This window comes from Henckelia pumila, unplaced genomic scaffold, assembly GCF_033568475.1.
Source record: "Henckelia pumila isolate YLH828 unplaced genomic scaffold, ASM3356847v2 CTG_466, whole genome shotgun sequence".
Lineage (NCBI taxonomy): Eukaryota > Viridiplantae > Streptophyta > Magnoliopsida > Lamiales > Gesneriaceae > Henckelia > Henckelia pumila.
The window spans coordinates 6,248,924-6,265,249 of NW_027331833.1; the positions used below are offsets into that span (position 1 = coordinate 6,248,924).

Consider the following 16,326-nt stretch of genomic DNA (forward strand, 5'->3'; position numbering starts at 1 on the left):
ACATCTTAAGTGGGGGAGAATGTAGTAGCCCGTACCCAAAATCAGTGATTAAGTGTTAATCAATTCATTAATCCTACAAGTTAAGAGTAAACATGATTAAGGGAACTCTTAATTGGTTAACGAAGTCCGGAATTGGATTCAGAACACTTGAAAATGGTTTGAGGGTCATCGAGTTCGGAGGCTCCGAAGTCAAGGTTCGGACAGTCCGAAATCAGGGTTCGGACGATCCGAAGAGTGGTTCGGACGCTCCGAACGTGCTGCCGATAGTCGTCATGGATGACGTTATTGTGCTGACGTAAGCAATGATGTATTATTGGGTTCGGACAACCCAAAGTCAAGATCAGATGGTCCGATCGTGTTTGGACGCTCCGAAGTCCAGTTCGAACGATCCGAACTCCGTCTATAAATAGGAGGGCCGAGATTCAGATTTAGACGCACCAATCACCTCTTCTCTCTCGATTCCTTAGCCTTCTAACTCAGATCTAGGAAATTCTAGGCGTCCCATTGGAAATCCGGAAGTGACATAGCAATCCAGGCGTCGTAGCGGAGCTGTGGCCTAGTTTTGAGGCACTCGACAGCAAAGGGCTAACGACAGACGAAGGTATAGCTTTTGCTTTCTAAAAATATTTAGGAGTATGCTTTAGCTTAGTTAAGGCTTTTAGAGCGCTATAATGATAGTAGTATCATTTGGTAGTGTAGCGCGGATTATAGGCGTGGACCTAGGGCTGATAGCACTTGCCTAGTATTTGAGGTACGAAAGTACTATTCGAGATATCCTGACTGAGTATTCATGTATTATGTGACTGCATGATTTATATGTCATTGATTTATGCTGCATTCATTTGCATACTGAGCTATCTCCTTCGAGATGTCTGTTAGTAGGGTTTTTCCCTATCCTGTTAGTGGTTGGACTTCCATCGATTTTGGTCCGGCATATCCACTGGTATTATGGTATGGGAGCCACCTCCTAAAGCAACGGCACAGCGTGCTACATACCAGGGCCCGATCTGTCTCTGTTATCTGATCCTTGACCTCGAGTTTATAGGGAGTTCACTTTGCATGCATGTATACTCATACTCTCGTACTGAGCATTTTATGCTCACGTCTCGTACTCTGTGTTTCTGGACACCCTATTCCATGGGGAAGGTTTGCGATTGGACGAGGCGGGTGGATCCAAGAGGGGCTAGTCAGTGTTTGGCCAGCTGGAGCTTCGTCTAGGTTTATTTTTATTGTTTTGGCTTGATACAGCTATTCGATTTGGTTGTATAATATTTGGATAAATTACAGATTCCTTTCCTTGGGATTGTATTTGTTTTTGGTTTCCGCAAGTTTATTCTGATATCTGTTTAATTAAGTTAATTGCATGCCTAAGTTCTGTTTAGTAGGTGATCCAGGTAAGGGTCACTACACTATCCTTTTTATATGAAGTAGGAAAGAAACGCTGATAAAACTCAGTCTTAAACACTACCTCAGTAATAACAGTACCTCGATTCTCCAAAGCTTTCTTAGTCATCACCCAACAACTCTTAGCCACATCAAGCAATTGATGTATAATCAATCTTACTCTACGGTCATCAGAGTAGTCCAATGACTCTAATAATTGTTCGATGTCTTCGAGCCAACTTTCACATTTGATTGCATTTTCCGTTCATTTCAAGGCCAGTGGCTTAAATGACTGAAATCTCTTCATTAATACCTCCATCGGTGTAGGAGTAGTGTCCATTGGCTCAGCGGCAGCACTACCCTATTTGGTCTTTGGTATTTCCACTGTTCGAGATATTTCCTCTGTCTGAGGTACTTCCTCTGTCCGAGGTGTATTTCTTGTCTTACGAGGAGCCATAACTGCAATACTGAGATCATACAACAAATCAAAACATCATAATCATAATCTCAGTTTAATCATTCTCAGCTCATTAAACTCGTGAGCATTCAAATTCTCATCAAGAATCAATCTAATTCGCTCGCTTTTCAAATCACACCTGCTTTACATTTTATGTCAAATAAGCACATAGGCACATAAGGGTAAGAACATTCGCGTGAAAACATTTAATTCAAGCAATGCAATTAATCTCATTCAAAGTAAATCATGCGACTCATTCTACCCCGCTCGCCAACTTCTAATGTAGACTCAATGTATCTTATCTCTATGATACCATCTAATGTGGAGACCCTAGGTGCAAATACATGAAAATAATCAATATGACATTTGACGATGCAAGCCTTACATTTGGCAACGCAAAAACACGTCACCAAAAGAAATGAAAATTTTCTTTTTTTTTTACTGTAGCAGTGAATAGTACCCGTCTAGGCGGGAAAATTTTACGGCCTAGGCGGAAAAGCTACTGGAGTACAAGTCATTCGTAGTACTAAAATCCCGGAATGAGCCACACAATATATTTTCAATTATTACAAATGCCCGGGGGTCTAAATCACATGAAATAACAATAAAATACAATGTGTTTGACAATACAAAATCTCGACAATGAAAATATAAGCCATTGTCCAAATGCAAACCCAAAAAAGAGCTAAACTCAGAGTTTCAATTCTAAACTCATCCCAAGTACTCATGGCCCTCTATGACTTGGCCCTGTATTACCTGTTGCAATGTACACACACAAGACAAAGCAACAGCCGGAATAACGGTAAGTATAAAACTTAGTATGAAAAACGAAAGCATATAATCAATATACAAGTTCAATGCATTTCTAAATCTATAAAACTCAAACAATACTTTTCAAAATATTTATGCTTTTGTAAAATGCATGATCAACGAATTATGGCTTCCAAATGATGGGTATCAAGTCATCGAGGTTCGTATTCGACCTCGGCATTAAGGTTCGCATTCAACCTTGGCAGCGATGTTGTAACTCGCCATCGCATCGATGTTGTAACTCTCCATTGATGGTGTTTAATTCATCGTCAATGTTATAACTCGCCATCGACGATAATTCAATTCAAAAGAACGCAGGCTCAATATGGATGAGATGATGCAATATACATATATCGATGTTGTAACTCATGCATCTAGTTCGTACTCGTGTCAAATCATCTCAACTCATATGCATGTTAACTCATTCGAATCATATGATGGCCACATAGTCAGGGACGGCTCCACATATGCTTCCGCCCCCCCCCCCCCCCCCCCCCCCCCTTGAATTTTTTTTTATAAATTAGTAATATATTTATAGTTTAAAAATTTTAATTTATGAACATAAATTAGGAACAAAACATGAAAATATAAAAGAGGGTCAAAAAATTTAAGTTAATTTTCATCGTTTAATGTGTGGAAAGTGACCCGAAAATTTGTGGCTCATAGTTTGTAAAAAATTGTAGCCCAATCACTACGTTTTTAAACCTAAATACAAATGAGTTTTAAGTTTTTTAAACCTAAAATTAAATTATTGAAGCAAGAATTGTTAGCTTACAAGCTTGTGAATTTGTCTTTTAATTTACGAGTCGCAACAACTGCAGTGTAAAGAAATTTTTTGCTGAGAAGATTATTACGCGAATATTAATTAATTATACTGAAATAAATAAATAAATATATATATATATATATATATATATATTAGTTTGTCGAATGAAGTTATTATTAATTATTTTGAGAAAATTTCAAGTCGTATGGGTAAATTGTAAGTGAAATTTGAAATCTAAAAATTATTTAAATGAGAGTACTACATTTAACATTTGTTATATGATGATTATTATTATTATATATATGTATATATGTATATATGATCTTTTATTATGTTTGACTGTCCTCTCTTGATAAAATTTCTAAATCCGCCCCTGACATAATAAATATCGGTAATCACCGAACAATATCAATTAAAGTTCATGCCATCAGTCAAATGCGTGAATCGAAACATATAATTCAATCAATAGCACATAAACAAGTAAAATGTGTTATTTTTCTCGGGACTCGAGAAATCAACTCATCTCGAAGTTCAATCTCATTCTTTCCTCGTAAATTCATACCTTCAAATCTTGGCTCCGAATAAGCTCAATCCACAAGCTACAATATACAAGACTCATGTCAATTCATATTAATCAAATATCAATATTTCCAAGGCTAGATTCAATTCAAACCTTGATCAAACTCCAACCAACTCGAATTCTTGCAACTTGAATTCGATATAATCCAATTAAAATCTGAAATAGATATTATGATTCATCAATATCATTCTCAATTTCATCAGTTCCATTAGGACTCAAAAACTCATTCAAAATTTGAATCGACGGCAAAACGGTTAACACCCGACATTTCTGAAATTTCTCAACATTAATAACATGATGTTTCTATCACAACATCATCATCAATTCTTCCTCAAATTCTCAATTTATACGCAGCCCCTTAAACGAAAATTTCCAGAAAATAATCCAAAAATAGAAAACATGTTCAAACGATGGTATTTTCTCAAACCGTCTTAGATATACCATCTCTATTAACTCTATAACATGTTTATCAAATAAATTCTCGAATCCAACAACACTCAAAAATTTTGAATTTGGTAGAATCTTACCAAACTTACGTCAAAACGTAGCTCTTGGCGCAAGGATTCCAAAACCGTGCTTGGATCGAAATGCTACCGGTCGAATGATCGGTTTCGGAGCTTGGAACGTGAATAACAATGGTGGCTATAGCTTCTCTCCTTCTTCTCGTTGTTTTCTACTAAGGAGAGAATGATGGTGATGATAATTGAGATGATAACATCTCATTAAATGATGTTTGTTCATTTTGTAGTTTAGTCCCTGAAATAATCAAAACTGTAGTTCAGTCTTTTGAAATTCTTTCAAATTTCAATTCAGTCCCTCAATTTATAATACTTATGAATTTAAATCCAAAATCCCGTAATTTAATTAATCGAGTATTTTTCGGGGGCATTACAACGTCAATTATATTATTTTATTTCATAGATGCCAAAACATCATATAAGATGATGTTTGGCCGACTGTTGCTTCATGAAAATGGGGTAGTTATTTCTACATGGCACCAATGTTTCAAATATTGTCAAGATGAGAATGATAAAGAAAGTTTAGCTTCATGTCATGACCGCATCAATTGTGATGTTTTCCATGTCGTTCGCCAAAAGATCGAGGAACTAAAAGCATTTAAATAAAAAAGATTGGAAGCGCAACAAGAACTTGAATGTTACCAAGCTTGTTTCTCTAGGCCATTCAACAAAAAAGTGCGATCGCACTCATTTCAAGCCGATGATTTGGTACTCACAGTGATAAGGCCCTATAATCACAACTCGTCGAATTGAAAATAAGTTTACATCAAAGTGAGATGACCCGTATGTGTATACACATTTGTGCTCCCGATGTCTTCATTGCCAGCGATGGCCGCAAAGTCGACGGCTAGGAGAGAATTAAGTAGAAATGGATTAGGCGAAGAAGCATAGTGTGATGTATTAAACGAATCAAATGAAAAAAAAAATATTAAAGAACATCAATAAACCACTTATCGGTGCTTGTCACAGCGCCACTATGGTCGGAGAGCATAAAAAATTGATGGCCTAGAGATAATTTTAGAAAGGATGATTGAACGAATTGGGAATTAAGGTTGATAGAATAGAGCAACGTGTTTTTAAGTTGGACCAAGATACTCACGTGCATCTCACGGGACAGATTCCGTTAAACACAAACAAAAAAGGGTAGATGGCGGAGATGGATTTGGCACAATTTGAAAAACATGAGGGATATGAGGGATATAAGTGGCCGCGCAAAAACTTAAGGAACATAATCTGGACTCGATTGAACCTAAGGTGATATTTTAATGAATTATAATGAGATTTAAAATTTTAATGTATTCGTTACATTTGTCGATAATCTTAAATAATTATCCATACACACATAATTATTATTTTTAACTGGATGAGATACTAATCAAAGCTTTTATAAGCAGTGTTCTAAATGGCGGTCGAGGCGGCCGCCTAGGCACCGCTTAGGCGGTAGGCGGCCCTCGACCGCCACGCCTCGGCATGAGGCGGTCGTTTCAGGCGGCCCAAGCTACGAGGCGGGCGAGGCGGGCGGCGAGGCGGTCGAGGCGGGTGCCCGAGGGTTGAAGCGGTTGAGGCGGCCAAAGCTTTTTAAATTCAGTCAAGGTTCATAGTCAACTAATTTTAAATTCTAGTCAAAAGTCAATACATTTTAAAATCCTAGTCAAAGTTTATTTATTTTAAAACCCTAGATCTTGACTCATTTCAAAAACACTAGCCACTTTTTTTCATTTTTGCTCTCCCACCCTCCACCACACACCGCCCGACGCCGCCGCCGCCCTCCACCAATTTAATATGATGATGAATTTTTATTAATTATCTTGTTAGTTTGAGTTTATATATTTATTTGCACCTTGTATATATGGTATTTTATTTATGAAGATTTTTTTTATGCATGACTATATATGATTACTCATAAAAATGCTTTAAAAAAATTCAACCGCCTAGGCGATAAGCGGTCTCGGACCGCACCACCATCGCCTCTCGCCATTTACAACACTGCTTATAAGGTATTAGTATTACTAGAGGAAGAAGATTAATATAGCAATATAAAACATAAGAAACACGGTTTCTTCGTGCGTGTCTCGTTACCACCCGCTTTCTATCATGTCGGAAATGCGACTTCTCTTTAGCGAATGAAACATGAACACTGTGTTTGGAATCACGGAATTGCATTGGATTTGGTGGGATTTGGAATTGAAAATACCGTTTTAGTGTTTGGTAAAACGGAATTTTAAAACGGGATTGGTATTTGATGGGATTTCATGGGATTTCATTTAACTAACTGAAATCCTTATAAAATTGGTCGGATTTCATGGGATTTCACGGGATTTGAGTTTATAAAAATAATAAAAATATTTTAATAATAAATATATATACTTTGGTTATAAATTTTAAGTTTTCTTCAAATTTTTTTTATAAAATATCATTTATATAAAATTTATACCATCAAATTCCAAAATATATTTTAATTTTTTTCCAAACACCAAAATGGAATTCAAATTTCATATATTTAAAATCCAATTCCAAATCCAATTTCAATTCCAAATCCAAATCTTATTTTTTAGGTATCCAAACACACTGGAACAGAAAATATGAACAAGACGAGCATGCATAAAAGATAAAAGAGATAAGAGTTCAACAGCTAATTTTTCAAAAGAAATTCAACTAAGCGATTGGAAAGCCACTTTGAACACTGAACCAAATTGCATGAGGTTTGATTCCTTCTCTAGTTTTCCTGTGTTCATTTCCGTACAGTTTTTGAGTTTATTGGATTGTTCTTCCTTTTATTTTCTGGTGACATTGTCTAGAGTAGAATGCTGAGCCGATGAATTGTTTAACTTTTGGAGTGTTGCTTTTTTTTTTTTTTTTTTGTCATGGATTTAAGTAGAAAAGTCCTAGAATTGAAATATAGTGGTGTTAAAATGGGATTGCTTTCCTTCAAAAAAAAAAAAAAAAAATGGGATTGCTTGGCAAAAGGATGGTCTTTTTCTACAATGTATGAAAAATTATGTCGGGGAAAAAATTTGGTGTTCCGTTAGAAATTAAAGTTCTTGTGATATTGAAAAGCACGCCGCGAAGGAGACCTTGCATTGCACCAAAGGCTCCAGGACTCCATCTCATATTTGGTATTCAATCATGAATGGTACTTGGAAGTTTTTCTTTGCTTGTACATGTTTGGCATCATATAATATAAGAATCAAATGTAATTATCTAGAAGAGATCTAAACCAAGTTTGGTTGTGGTTTCTCTTTGGGGGTCTTCCCTTGCTTTTACATGTTTGTCAAATGAATTATCCATTCAGAACTCTAAATTTAGCGATTTTGCCTGAAGATTTTGTCTTTGGTGTTAATTTTTTTCAAGTTTGTGACCGAATGTTTCCAATTTCTGTCAGGACACATGGAAACTAGTTGCCACAGGACTTCGATTTTGTGGTTTTTTCAAAGACACAGGCTTTGATGACAAAAGTATTCGTGAAATGTTCCAGAAGTGCAAGCCCCTTGAGGGTGTTGAAAGGGAAAAGGCCTCAGAAAACTGGGATTACTTGAAGAGTATAGGTATCCAAGAGAGGAAACTTCCTGCCATTGTTGGCAAGTGCCCCAAAATTCTTACTGTGGACTTGCATGAGAAACTCATTCCAGTGGTTCAGTGTCTTGTAACATTGCAGACAAAACCAAAGGATGTAGCTTCTGCCATAACAAAATTTCCACACATACTCTTCCACGGCGTGGAAGAGAAGCTTTGCCCCCTCCTTGCGTTTTTCGAAGCTCTTGGAGCACCTGAGAAGCTACTTGGCAAAATGATACTGTTAAACCCTAGAATCATCAGTTATAGCATTGAATTCAAGCTATCACGGATAGTGGATTTCCTAGCCAGCCTCGGCCTATCCAAAGACGGGATGATTGGTAGAATTTTGGTCAAACACCCATTTATCATGGGTTACAGTATCGACAAACGTCTCCGTCCAACTTCAGAATTCTTGAAATCATTAGGCCTTACAGATGCGCACCTCCAAAGGGTAGCAATAAATTTCCCAGAGGTTCTGTGTCGGGATGCCAATAAGATTCTTAGACCTAATGCCACATACCTCGAATCATGTGGGTTTGATTCAAGCCAGATAGCTGCATTGGTTGCTGGTTATCCTCCAGTTCTGATTAAGAGTGTCAGTAATTCTTTAGGACCAAGGATCGATTTCTTGGTGCAGGTGATGGGGAGGCAAATTTGGCGAAATTGCTGATTATCCTGATTTCTTTAGGCACGGTTTGAAGAAAAGATTAGAGTCGAGGCAAAAACTTTTGAAGCAAAAGCACATACATTGTAGCTTGAGTGAAATGTTGGACTGTAACCAGAAGAAATTTTTATTGAAATTTGGTTTAGCTGAGCAACTTGCCTAAAGTTGTATTACTATTCTTTCTTGTCTGACCAGGGGTTTTGTTAATCTATGGCCTGGATACGGTTTTGTATCGTATTATTTGAATTCGAACTTGTATTAAATTTGAATGAAATTAGCTGGTAGCATTAGGTACTGGCATCTTCGAATTTATTCAGTGTGTAGCAGCTAGAGACTGACCTTTCTTTTGTCCAAGCATTGTCGTGTTTGCCTTGCTATTTATTTTACTACCTGGAGGTGCTACTGTCTGACTCTGGACACTTTCTTCTTACATGAAACCCCTTTTTCCTATTGAGAACCAGCTACTTGGCTGCTGCATTTTCATTGTTTCCGAGAGCGTTTTGCGCAGAATATCACATACACGAAACTTCTTAGGCTCAGGGCACAAGCGATGGAACAAAAAACAAGACCATTCGACATTCTCCGTGGGAGAGATGCAACTGTGTTATCGACTTGATTGGAAATGACAACGTTAAAAACAAAATGCATAAAATCATGGTTTATATGGTGTCATTTACATGGGATCTGGTGAACAATAGGGCAGAACCATTCACACTACGAAGGAGAAGCAACCTAGAATCTACATATGTCCCACACACGATTTTCGACAACTCGAACAATTCAGGTGGTATTTGCATCCTAACCTCGCGGATAACATTCTTTGCAGTTTCGATATCACTACTCAACGGTTCGTCCAAACTCATGGTCACCTCAACATCACTGTTGGCGAGCTTTGCAACAGGAAGACTAGAAGGGTATTCTTTTATGGGCATGATCTTTCTCCATTTCTTACTAGAGAGCTTCTCTATAATAGAATCTCTGACATCTTGTGTAGCTGACCCGAAATTTGAAGTCGAGGTTTCCTCTTTTATATATAACCGTCGTCCGGCTCTTAATTTGGAAAGAGAGGTAACCTTCAGTTTTCCGTCTGTCCCTGTTTTGTCATGAGCCCAATCTCTGCCAATTATAACTTTGTAACCAATGTCTGATGTAATTGAAAACGTTGCTTCTGGCTTCAGAAGCTTGGATATTGTCAAATGGACGTTGCCGATAAGGACACGAGCTGGAGGCTGGCGCAGGGTTAGACCAATGTGCCTACCGGTGCTATAAAGAAGACGCCATTTTCCAGGAAGCAATTCCAGCCATTGCTGAAAGTGAACGAAAATTTATCAGAGCTAGTGGAAATTAAAACAATTGGTAATCTGCCAGATTCAATGCAGGGAGATTGTTCTCATATCATATAAACCTAAATCGTCGGTTGAAATACAAAATTCAACACCTGGAGGCAAGAAAAAAAGTTATAGGAGTTAAAAAAAGCCAAGTGATGAAGAAATTTATTACCCTTGGCTTTGAATGTGGGTTCAACATTTCCATTAGCTCAATAAAATGTGCAATTCTTCGTCGCTGAAATTTAACAAAATAGCAAAAACAGTTCACTTGGTCAGTGGAACTTCACACGATAATATTCAAAGATAAATATCGAAACTTTATAACTCAGTCTCTGACATTTTGATGATAAGTATGATGATAGATCCTTGAGGGAAACTTCGAAAATTCATTGAGCAAGGTTCAGGTTTCGGATTATATTGTGTAAATTTTGGCTTCATTTTCTTTGTTAAATTAAGCGGCCCTTACATCCAATAAGTATGTAAGACATGCAAATCTAAGATCATGAATATGAAAACTGAAATGTTGGGATTGCTTAGGGGTGACTGACATGAGTTAGAGAGAAAGTATTCATTAAACCTGCTGCTTGCCATAAATATATTCCTCAGCAATTCGAACTGCAGTTGAACCAAGGCTCCATCTGATCATTTCCATTGTTGGGTCCACTCGCCATCGTGGTCCACACAGGAAAGGGTGCCTTAAAGCATCCAAGCAACTGCAGATGTACCAACATAATTAAATTAATAAAAAAATTGGATGTGTCCAAATGCATCTCATCAAGTTTTCCTATATACTGATGGTGAAATGCAGAAAAGCTTGAGGTGCATAAACTTGGCAACAACTATATATAAATATTTTCCTCACTTGACGGCTTTGCATAGCTAATATTTAGTCAATGTGGGACCAACAAAGCACCAAACAGTAACTAACTAAGGAGTGGTACCTTATTCTCTGCAAAGGTTTCATTGCAAGAAGCAAGGACAGCAAGTTCCAACCTGCTCCCCAATTTTTATCAAGTATCTGCGAATAAGATACAGCCTCAGTACAAGTTGGTACAAGACTAGGAGTCAGCATTATGTGTTAAGGGGAAGTTCTCCAACCTGGAATCCAATTTTTCCAGATGAAGAGTTTCTATTGATAATACTAGTCAGAAACTCACGCAAGCAGGAAGGGTTGTTTCCCTGAAAGATGCAAACAAAAGAGAACGATGATGTTTCTGTTAAAGCAAATCATCCTAATTGATTTATAATATGGAATTGAATTGATAATACCTTGGAGAGAAATGATTTGAACTGTGAGAAAATCATGGGATCCATAAGGTCCCTCAGAACCATTTTGGCCATGATGAATCCAACACATCTAGCAAACGCATTTGGTGGGGGGGTGGGGGGGGGGGGGGGGGGGAAGGAAGTCATAAACAAAGGTTCTAGATTGTAACAAGAACACGAGAATTTCAGATTGTATTTTCAACCTCATGTCAAACGCAATCATCATTTTTCGTCTATCCATGTTGCTATCAAGTTTGCTATCAACAGGACTGGACTCGTGGAAATCGGAAGCATTTCCCAGTATTCCAACCTAAGATTATAAAGAAACAGAAAATGATGGTTCCTTATTGTAAAGCAGAAAGATAAAAGATCCGATTAACCGAGTCAAGTTTGGGATGGCACACCAAAAGCTAAGAGCGACAACTATAATTGCTTTGTTTCCATTAGAAGATAATGAATAGTTCATACTCACTTTAATATGTCTATCAACCGGGCTAATATGTAAATTTTCAAGTCTCAGCTCAGTATGGGCAAGTCCATGGCTGTGCAAGTAATTCACCTGGTACATAGCAAGGAAAAAAACATGGTAAACCACCAATGTGCTTTAGCCACAAAAGAAACAATTTACACATTTTTTGGAGATAGTATGACATTGATTCCTACCCCAATCAACAGATCTCGCATTAAGAGTCGAATAACGCGAAGCTGTCGGGAAACTGCCGGTCCTCCCACTGTATCATCTCCAACCTTCCTGACGGACTCCTCATCCAGAGCAAGAGTAGCTTCCAAAGTTGGAAGCCAATCAGATCGTTGAAACCAATGTCTCAAAGAAGAACTTCCATGATACTGCATGACAAATTCAGATAATTACATTGGACATCTGATAGCCTAATCAGTCAAGCAAGAAAAGAGAATTAATCATTAGACCATGAACCATCATAGCTTACAGTACAAAGAAAACACGTGGACATTTTATGAACTCCAATCACATAAAAAAATGAGTAAACTGAGTACAACAGTGGTCATACAATCAATTCCATCTCCTTTTTGTGAATTAATCCAATCATGTCTACACCTTATTAATGATTTCTATTTCCATATGCCTGGAAAATTGATGGAAAATAAGAAAAACAGGCACTAGAGGAAGCAACCTACTCCATGAACTAGAGTGAACGAATCACTATCCTCGGTTTTGGATGAGCACACATAACCATGTACTTGCATTGAGTAAGAATGATATAATCTGCGGCTTCCTAGTCTTCTCAACAACTAGAACAAATTTTCAAATCAAAAGAAAAGACAATAAGGTCAGAATAAGGTCGCAACTTTTTCAATAATATATAAAAAAAAAAGGGTGTAAATTGAAAATAATAGAAAGAAGGTGGGTGAGTGGGGGGTATTTCTGGATTAAAAAAATCCAGACCAAGACACCAAAACAGTTTTTTTAAGGCTCTCAGCCTTAGTATAGATAGTAAAGATAGTAAAGATAACTAAAAACATCAATATCGCTAACCTCCATTGCACGTCTTCCTCTTCGCTTTGCTAGTGTACTGGTCAGTTTCCTAAGCACAACTCTCGTGTTAAACAATTGACTGCATTTCTAGAAATAAACTGATATTAAAATCTCATAAACTTTCTTTCAAAACGAGCTTGATAAACTCCGGAAGCAGAAACAAACCTACGAGGGTCCTTCACAGTGGCTTCATAAACCACCTCATCACCCTGCTTCACAACTCATCCCAAACATAATAAAATGAGGATCCAATCATTGATAAGAGAATATTTTGTATAACAAGAGATTTTGGTAAAATATGCACTAATCTCAAAGATATGATTTTACGAAAACGTGTATAACCTTAAGCTTCTACATTGCTACCATTTATAAAATGATTGTCCGGTTTGACCAAAGTTCAATGATGAGTCAGTTTGAACAGCCAACTACATGCGAAATTATAATCAAATTTTAATTATGCTTTTCCATTTAAAAGTATCCAATTATGTCCGAAAGCCAGATCTAAGTCTTAGGAAGCCTACTTGTTCGTTACTTAGTTCGCCCTCAAATGTGCCAGTGCCGAACAACAGTTTAGATACAATAACATAACAGCATTTACACCAAGATATCAAATTCCCAAGAAACTGCCACATACCCTTTCACCAAGAGCAATGGAAACGCGGTCATGAATCTTAAAATCCGACATCTTGAACTTCATTACATGACTTAATTCATCATCCTCCTCCGAACAACTCACACCAGCATTATCCTCGGATTCTAATTCCTGCGATACATTGCCTCTAGAAGCAAAAACCTTTACACTCGACCTCCGATCTCTGAGCATAATACAGTGATTACTCCTTGCCACAGGCAAAGATGTCTGCATATCCGACGAATAATTTCTACAACTCGATAAACTCATCAAACACTGAACTTGAGAATAATCAAAAGCTGAACTGGAGCATACTCCAATTGGTACCGCCATCACAATCTAAACCAAACCAAAAAAAAATGAAAAATAAAAATCAACTTACTAATAAATTCAATTCCAGTCGAAGACTTAGCAAAACATCAATCACCGCTAAAATTCATAAATACAAAGCCTCAGCAACGGATCACATCCTACTTGCAAAAAAAAAATCAAACACACATTTTCCGACAATATGTAGACAGAGAATATAGCATACCTGAATGCGAGGAAATGGAAGCGTGAGAAATTAACATGAGAAAGTGGTAGAAATAGAGAACACGCGCGTGAGAGTTGCGTGCACGGAAGCTGTGGAAGCGTTGCAACACGAGCCAATCGCAAGTCTGCGTCCGCCCGCTGTGTAAATATCCCGGGGCTTGTCGTTCTATTGCAACTGCACTTTATATTCAATTCTTATTAGTCTGTTTTTTAATGAGCGTGAATGTTTGACGTTTAATGGATTATTATGGATAGAGTTGGAAAAAAATCATCTAAATTTGACTCCAAATTAGTAGCTATTTTGCTAATATTGTGTGTTTGTACAGTTTTTTTTAAGGCATGTTTGTACGATTTTTTTGTTTATGATAATTTTACCATCTTTTTGCCCACGGGGCATAGGCGAGTTGATAAGGCCTGAGATGACGTAAGAAGAAATTCATCAGCATTGCAGGTTCGATCATCATGTGAAGCATATCTCTTGCTGAAATATTGTGGGCATGTTTTGGGGTTGGCCATGTTGCTTCCTCCTTCAGGTTTCCGCGCTCATGCATATCCCTCGATTTAATCTCGCATGATCCAATGAATCTCTGACTCATGTGGAATGATGTCTCTTTCGGTATGAACCCTTCTAGATAATTTTACCTTTTTTTTCATTTCAATATTTTCAAAAAGGTTTCCTTCAAAAAAAAATATTTTAAAAAAGGTAGAATGTTGATCATAAAATTAGATAGCATGACAATTATCAAAATAAATATGGATAATATTGAAAAATGACAACAAATTCATACCATGGTCTATCACCGTTCTCATAATAAATGGAAAAAAATTTGTATTATAGATCATGTCAAAGTTGGTTAGTCTAAGTAACTCGTTATTTATATAATACTAGTGATCCAACTTTTAAGTTTTTTTTTAATAAAATTTGTTTTTTATTTCTGGTTTGGGAGAAAAGAACGTTCGTTTGGAAGACATATGAGAGAGATGTGAGATGAAATTAGAATTATGGAAGTTGTCAAAATGCTATTTTTCCCTTTACCTTCAGAAAAAAAAAAAGGAAGCTGCGCAGAGAACTCTCAATGAACAGGGGTAAAATAAAGAAGAAAATTGGTGTCATCTTGACACACCAAAAATAGTTATTAAAGGGTGCCCAAATTTTATATAATAGTATAGATATTAGCGTCTCGTCGCACCTAATGCATGCTTATATAATCATAATTTTTTTTATTAATGTTTCATATATATTTTTAATTAAATTGTAAAATAATAATATTTAGTAAAAAAAAACAAAAAAGTAAATCAAAGTTTAGAGAACGAAAGAAAAAATAAGGTCACTATTGGTATAATAAAAAAAAAATCTCACTAAATTCAATTACTATTCTTCTCTCTCCTTTTATTAATAGTATAGACAATATGATAATAAATATAATATACATGGTATAGATACACGATGTTTGTTAAGTTTGGATCGAATAACTTTGTTCGTTATGTTATGAAGAAGTATCGTATTATATATGTTGATTTGAACAAAAAATATTCAAATTATTAAAGTGTTATTGTTATCTACATTTCACGTCTAAAGTATTATTTTTTCATTGTAGCTATGTATTTTTTGTTAATTATGTTACAAAATAATATTGTGTAATATATGTTGATTTGAGATAAAAATAAAAGACATATGAAAAATATTGCGTTTATATCAAAAATATTATTTAACTGCAAAAGTATTGCTTTTAATGTCTAAAGTACATTGCGCACAATGCAATAACATCATTTTTCATGGTATGATTAAATATTGTGTTAAATGATTATTTGAGTCAAAAAAAATTTATGTCCAAATTATTTTTTTAAAAAAAAAAAAAGCGTATAATTTTTGTTAGTTACGTTTTGAGAAAATATCATGTAATATGTGTTGGTTTTAGTGAAAAGTACGATTTTTTGAAGTCAAAATTAAGTATCAATTTTCACTACGAGTATTAAACGGATTGATCTGTCTCTCGAATAATAAGTTACTAGCTGCCACACACACGTGTTGCGTGTGTAACATATATATGTGAGTGGGACTGAAGAATCGGTGTGTAATTTGAAATGAATTCAATGTATAAGAACACTGTGGTTCCCACTAATCCACTCCATGTTTGTGCATGCCGATTGTTTTAATGAAATGCATGTAAAAAAATTTAGGAGCAGCTGAAAAAAATGTGGGAGAAACGTGTGTACTAGATTTAATGGCGGAGCCAGGATTCGAAATCCATCCGGGCTAGAATTTTCGGCAAGAAAAAAAAATAATGCATAAAAATTAAAACGATGAATAAGATACTTGT

At 36.3% G+C, this 16,326-nt stretch overlaps 2 protein-coding genes across 8 annotated transcripts; one reads left to right on the top strand and one right to left on the bottom strand.

Annotated features, from left to right (window-relative positions):
• The first annotated feature begins 7,901 nt into the window (after window positions 1–7,901).
• On the top strand, window positions 7,902–9,035 carry LOC140872668 (transcription termination factor MTERF6, chloroplastic/mitochondrial-like). The gene is given in 3 exon segments (XM_073275556.1): window positions 7,902–7,937; window positions 7,939–8,724; window positions 8,726–9,035. Coding segments are annotated over 3 exon segments (993 nt in total). The 3' UTR covers window positions 8,897–9,035.
• Window positions 9,036–9,376: 341 nt separating this feature from the next.
• Window positions 9,377–14,163, bottom strand: LOC140872447 (probable plastid-lipid-associated protein 14, chloroplastic). Of its 7 annotated transcripts, none has more exons than XM_073275275.1 (14): window positions 14,007–14,163; window positions 13,475–13,810; window positions 13,006–13,049; window positions 12,841–12,919; window positions 12,483–12,596; window positions 11,991–12,173; window positions 11,800–11,886; window positions 11,531–11,637; window positions 11,331–11,418; window positions 11,160–11,240; window positions 11,003–11,079; window positions 10,639–10,774; window positions 10,234–10,296; window positions 9,377–10,040 (listed from the first exon to the last, which is right to left on the bottom strand). In XM_073275275.1, exons 2-14 carry the CDS (start codon window positions 13,802–13,804, stop codon window positions 9,393–9,395), a joined length of 2,037 nt encoding a protein of 678 aa, XP_073131376.1. In that variant the 5' UTR covers window positions 13,805–13,810; window positions 14,007–14,163; the 3' UTR covers window positions 9,377–9,392. The 7 variants fall into 7 exon arrangements, with proteins under 7 accessions (XP_073131376.1, XP_073131375.1, XP_073131377.1 ...); XM_073275274.1 differs by having other exon boundaries at window positions 13,006–13,052; XM_073275276.1 differs by lacking the exon at window positions 13,006–13,049 and having other exon boundaries at window positions 12,841–12,927.
• Between the last annotated feature and the right edge of the window lie 2,163 nt (window positions 14,164–16,326).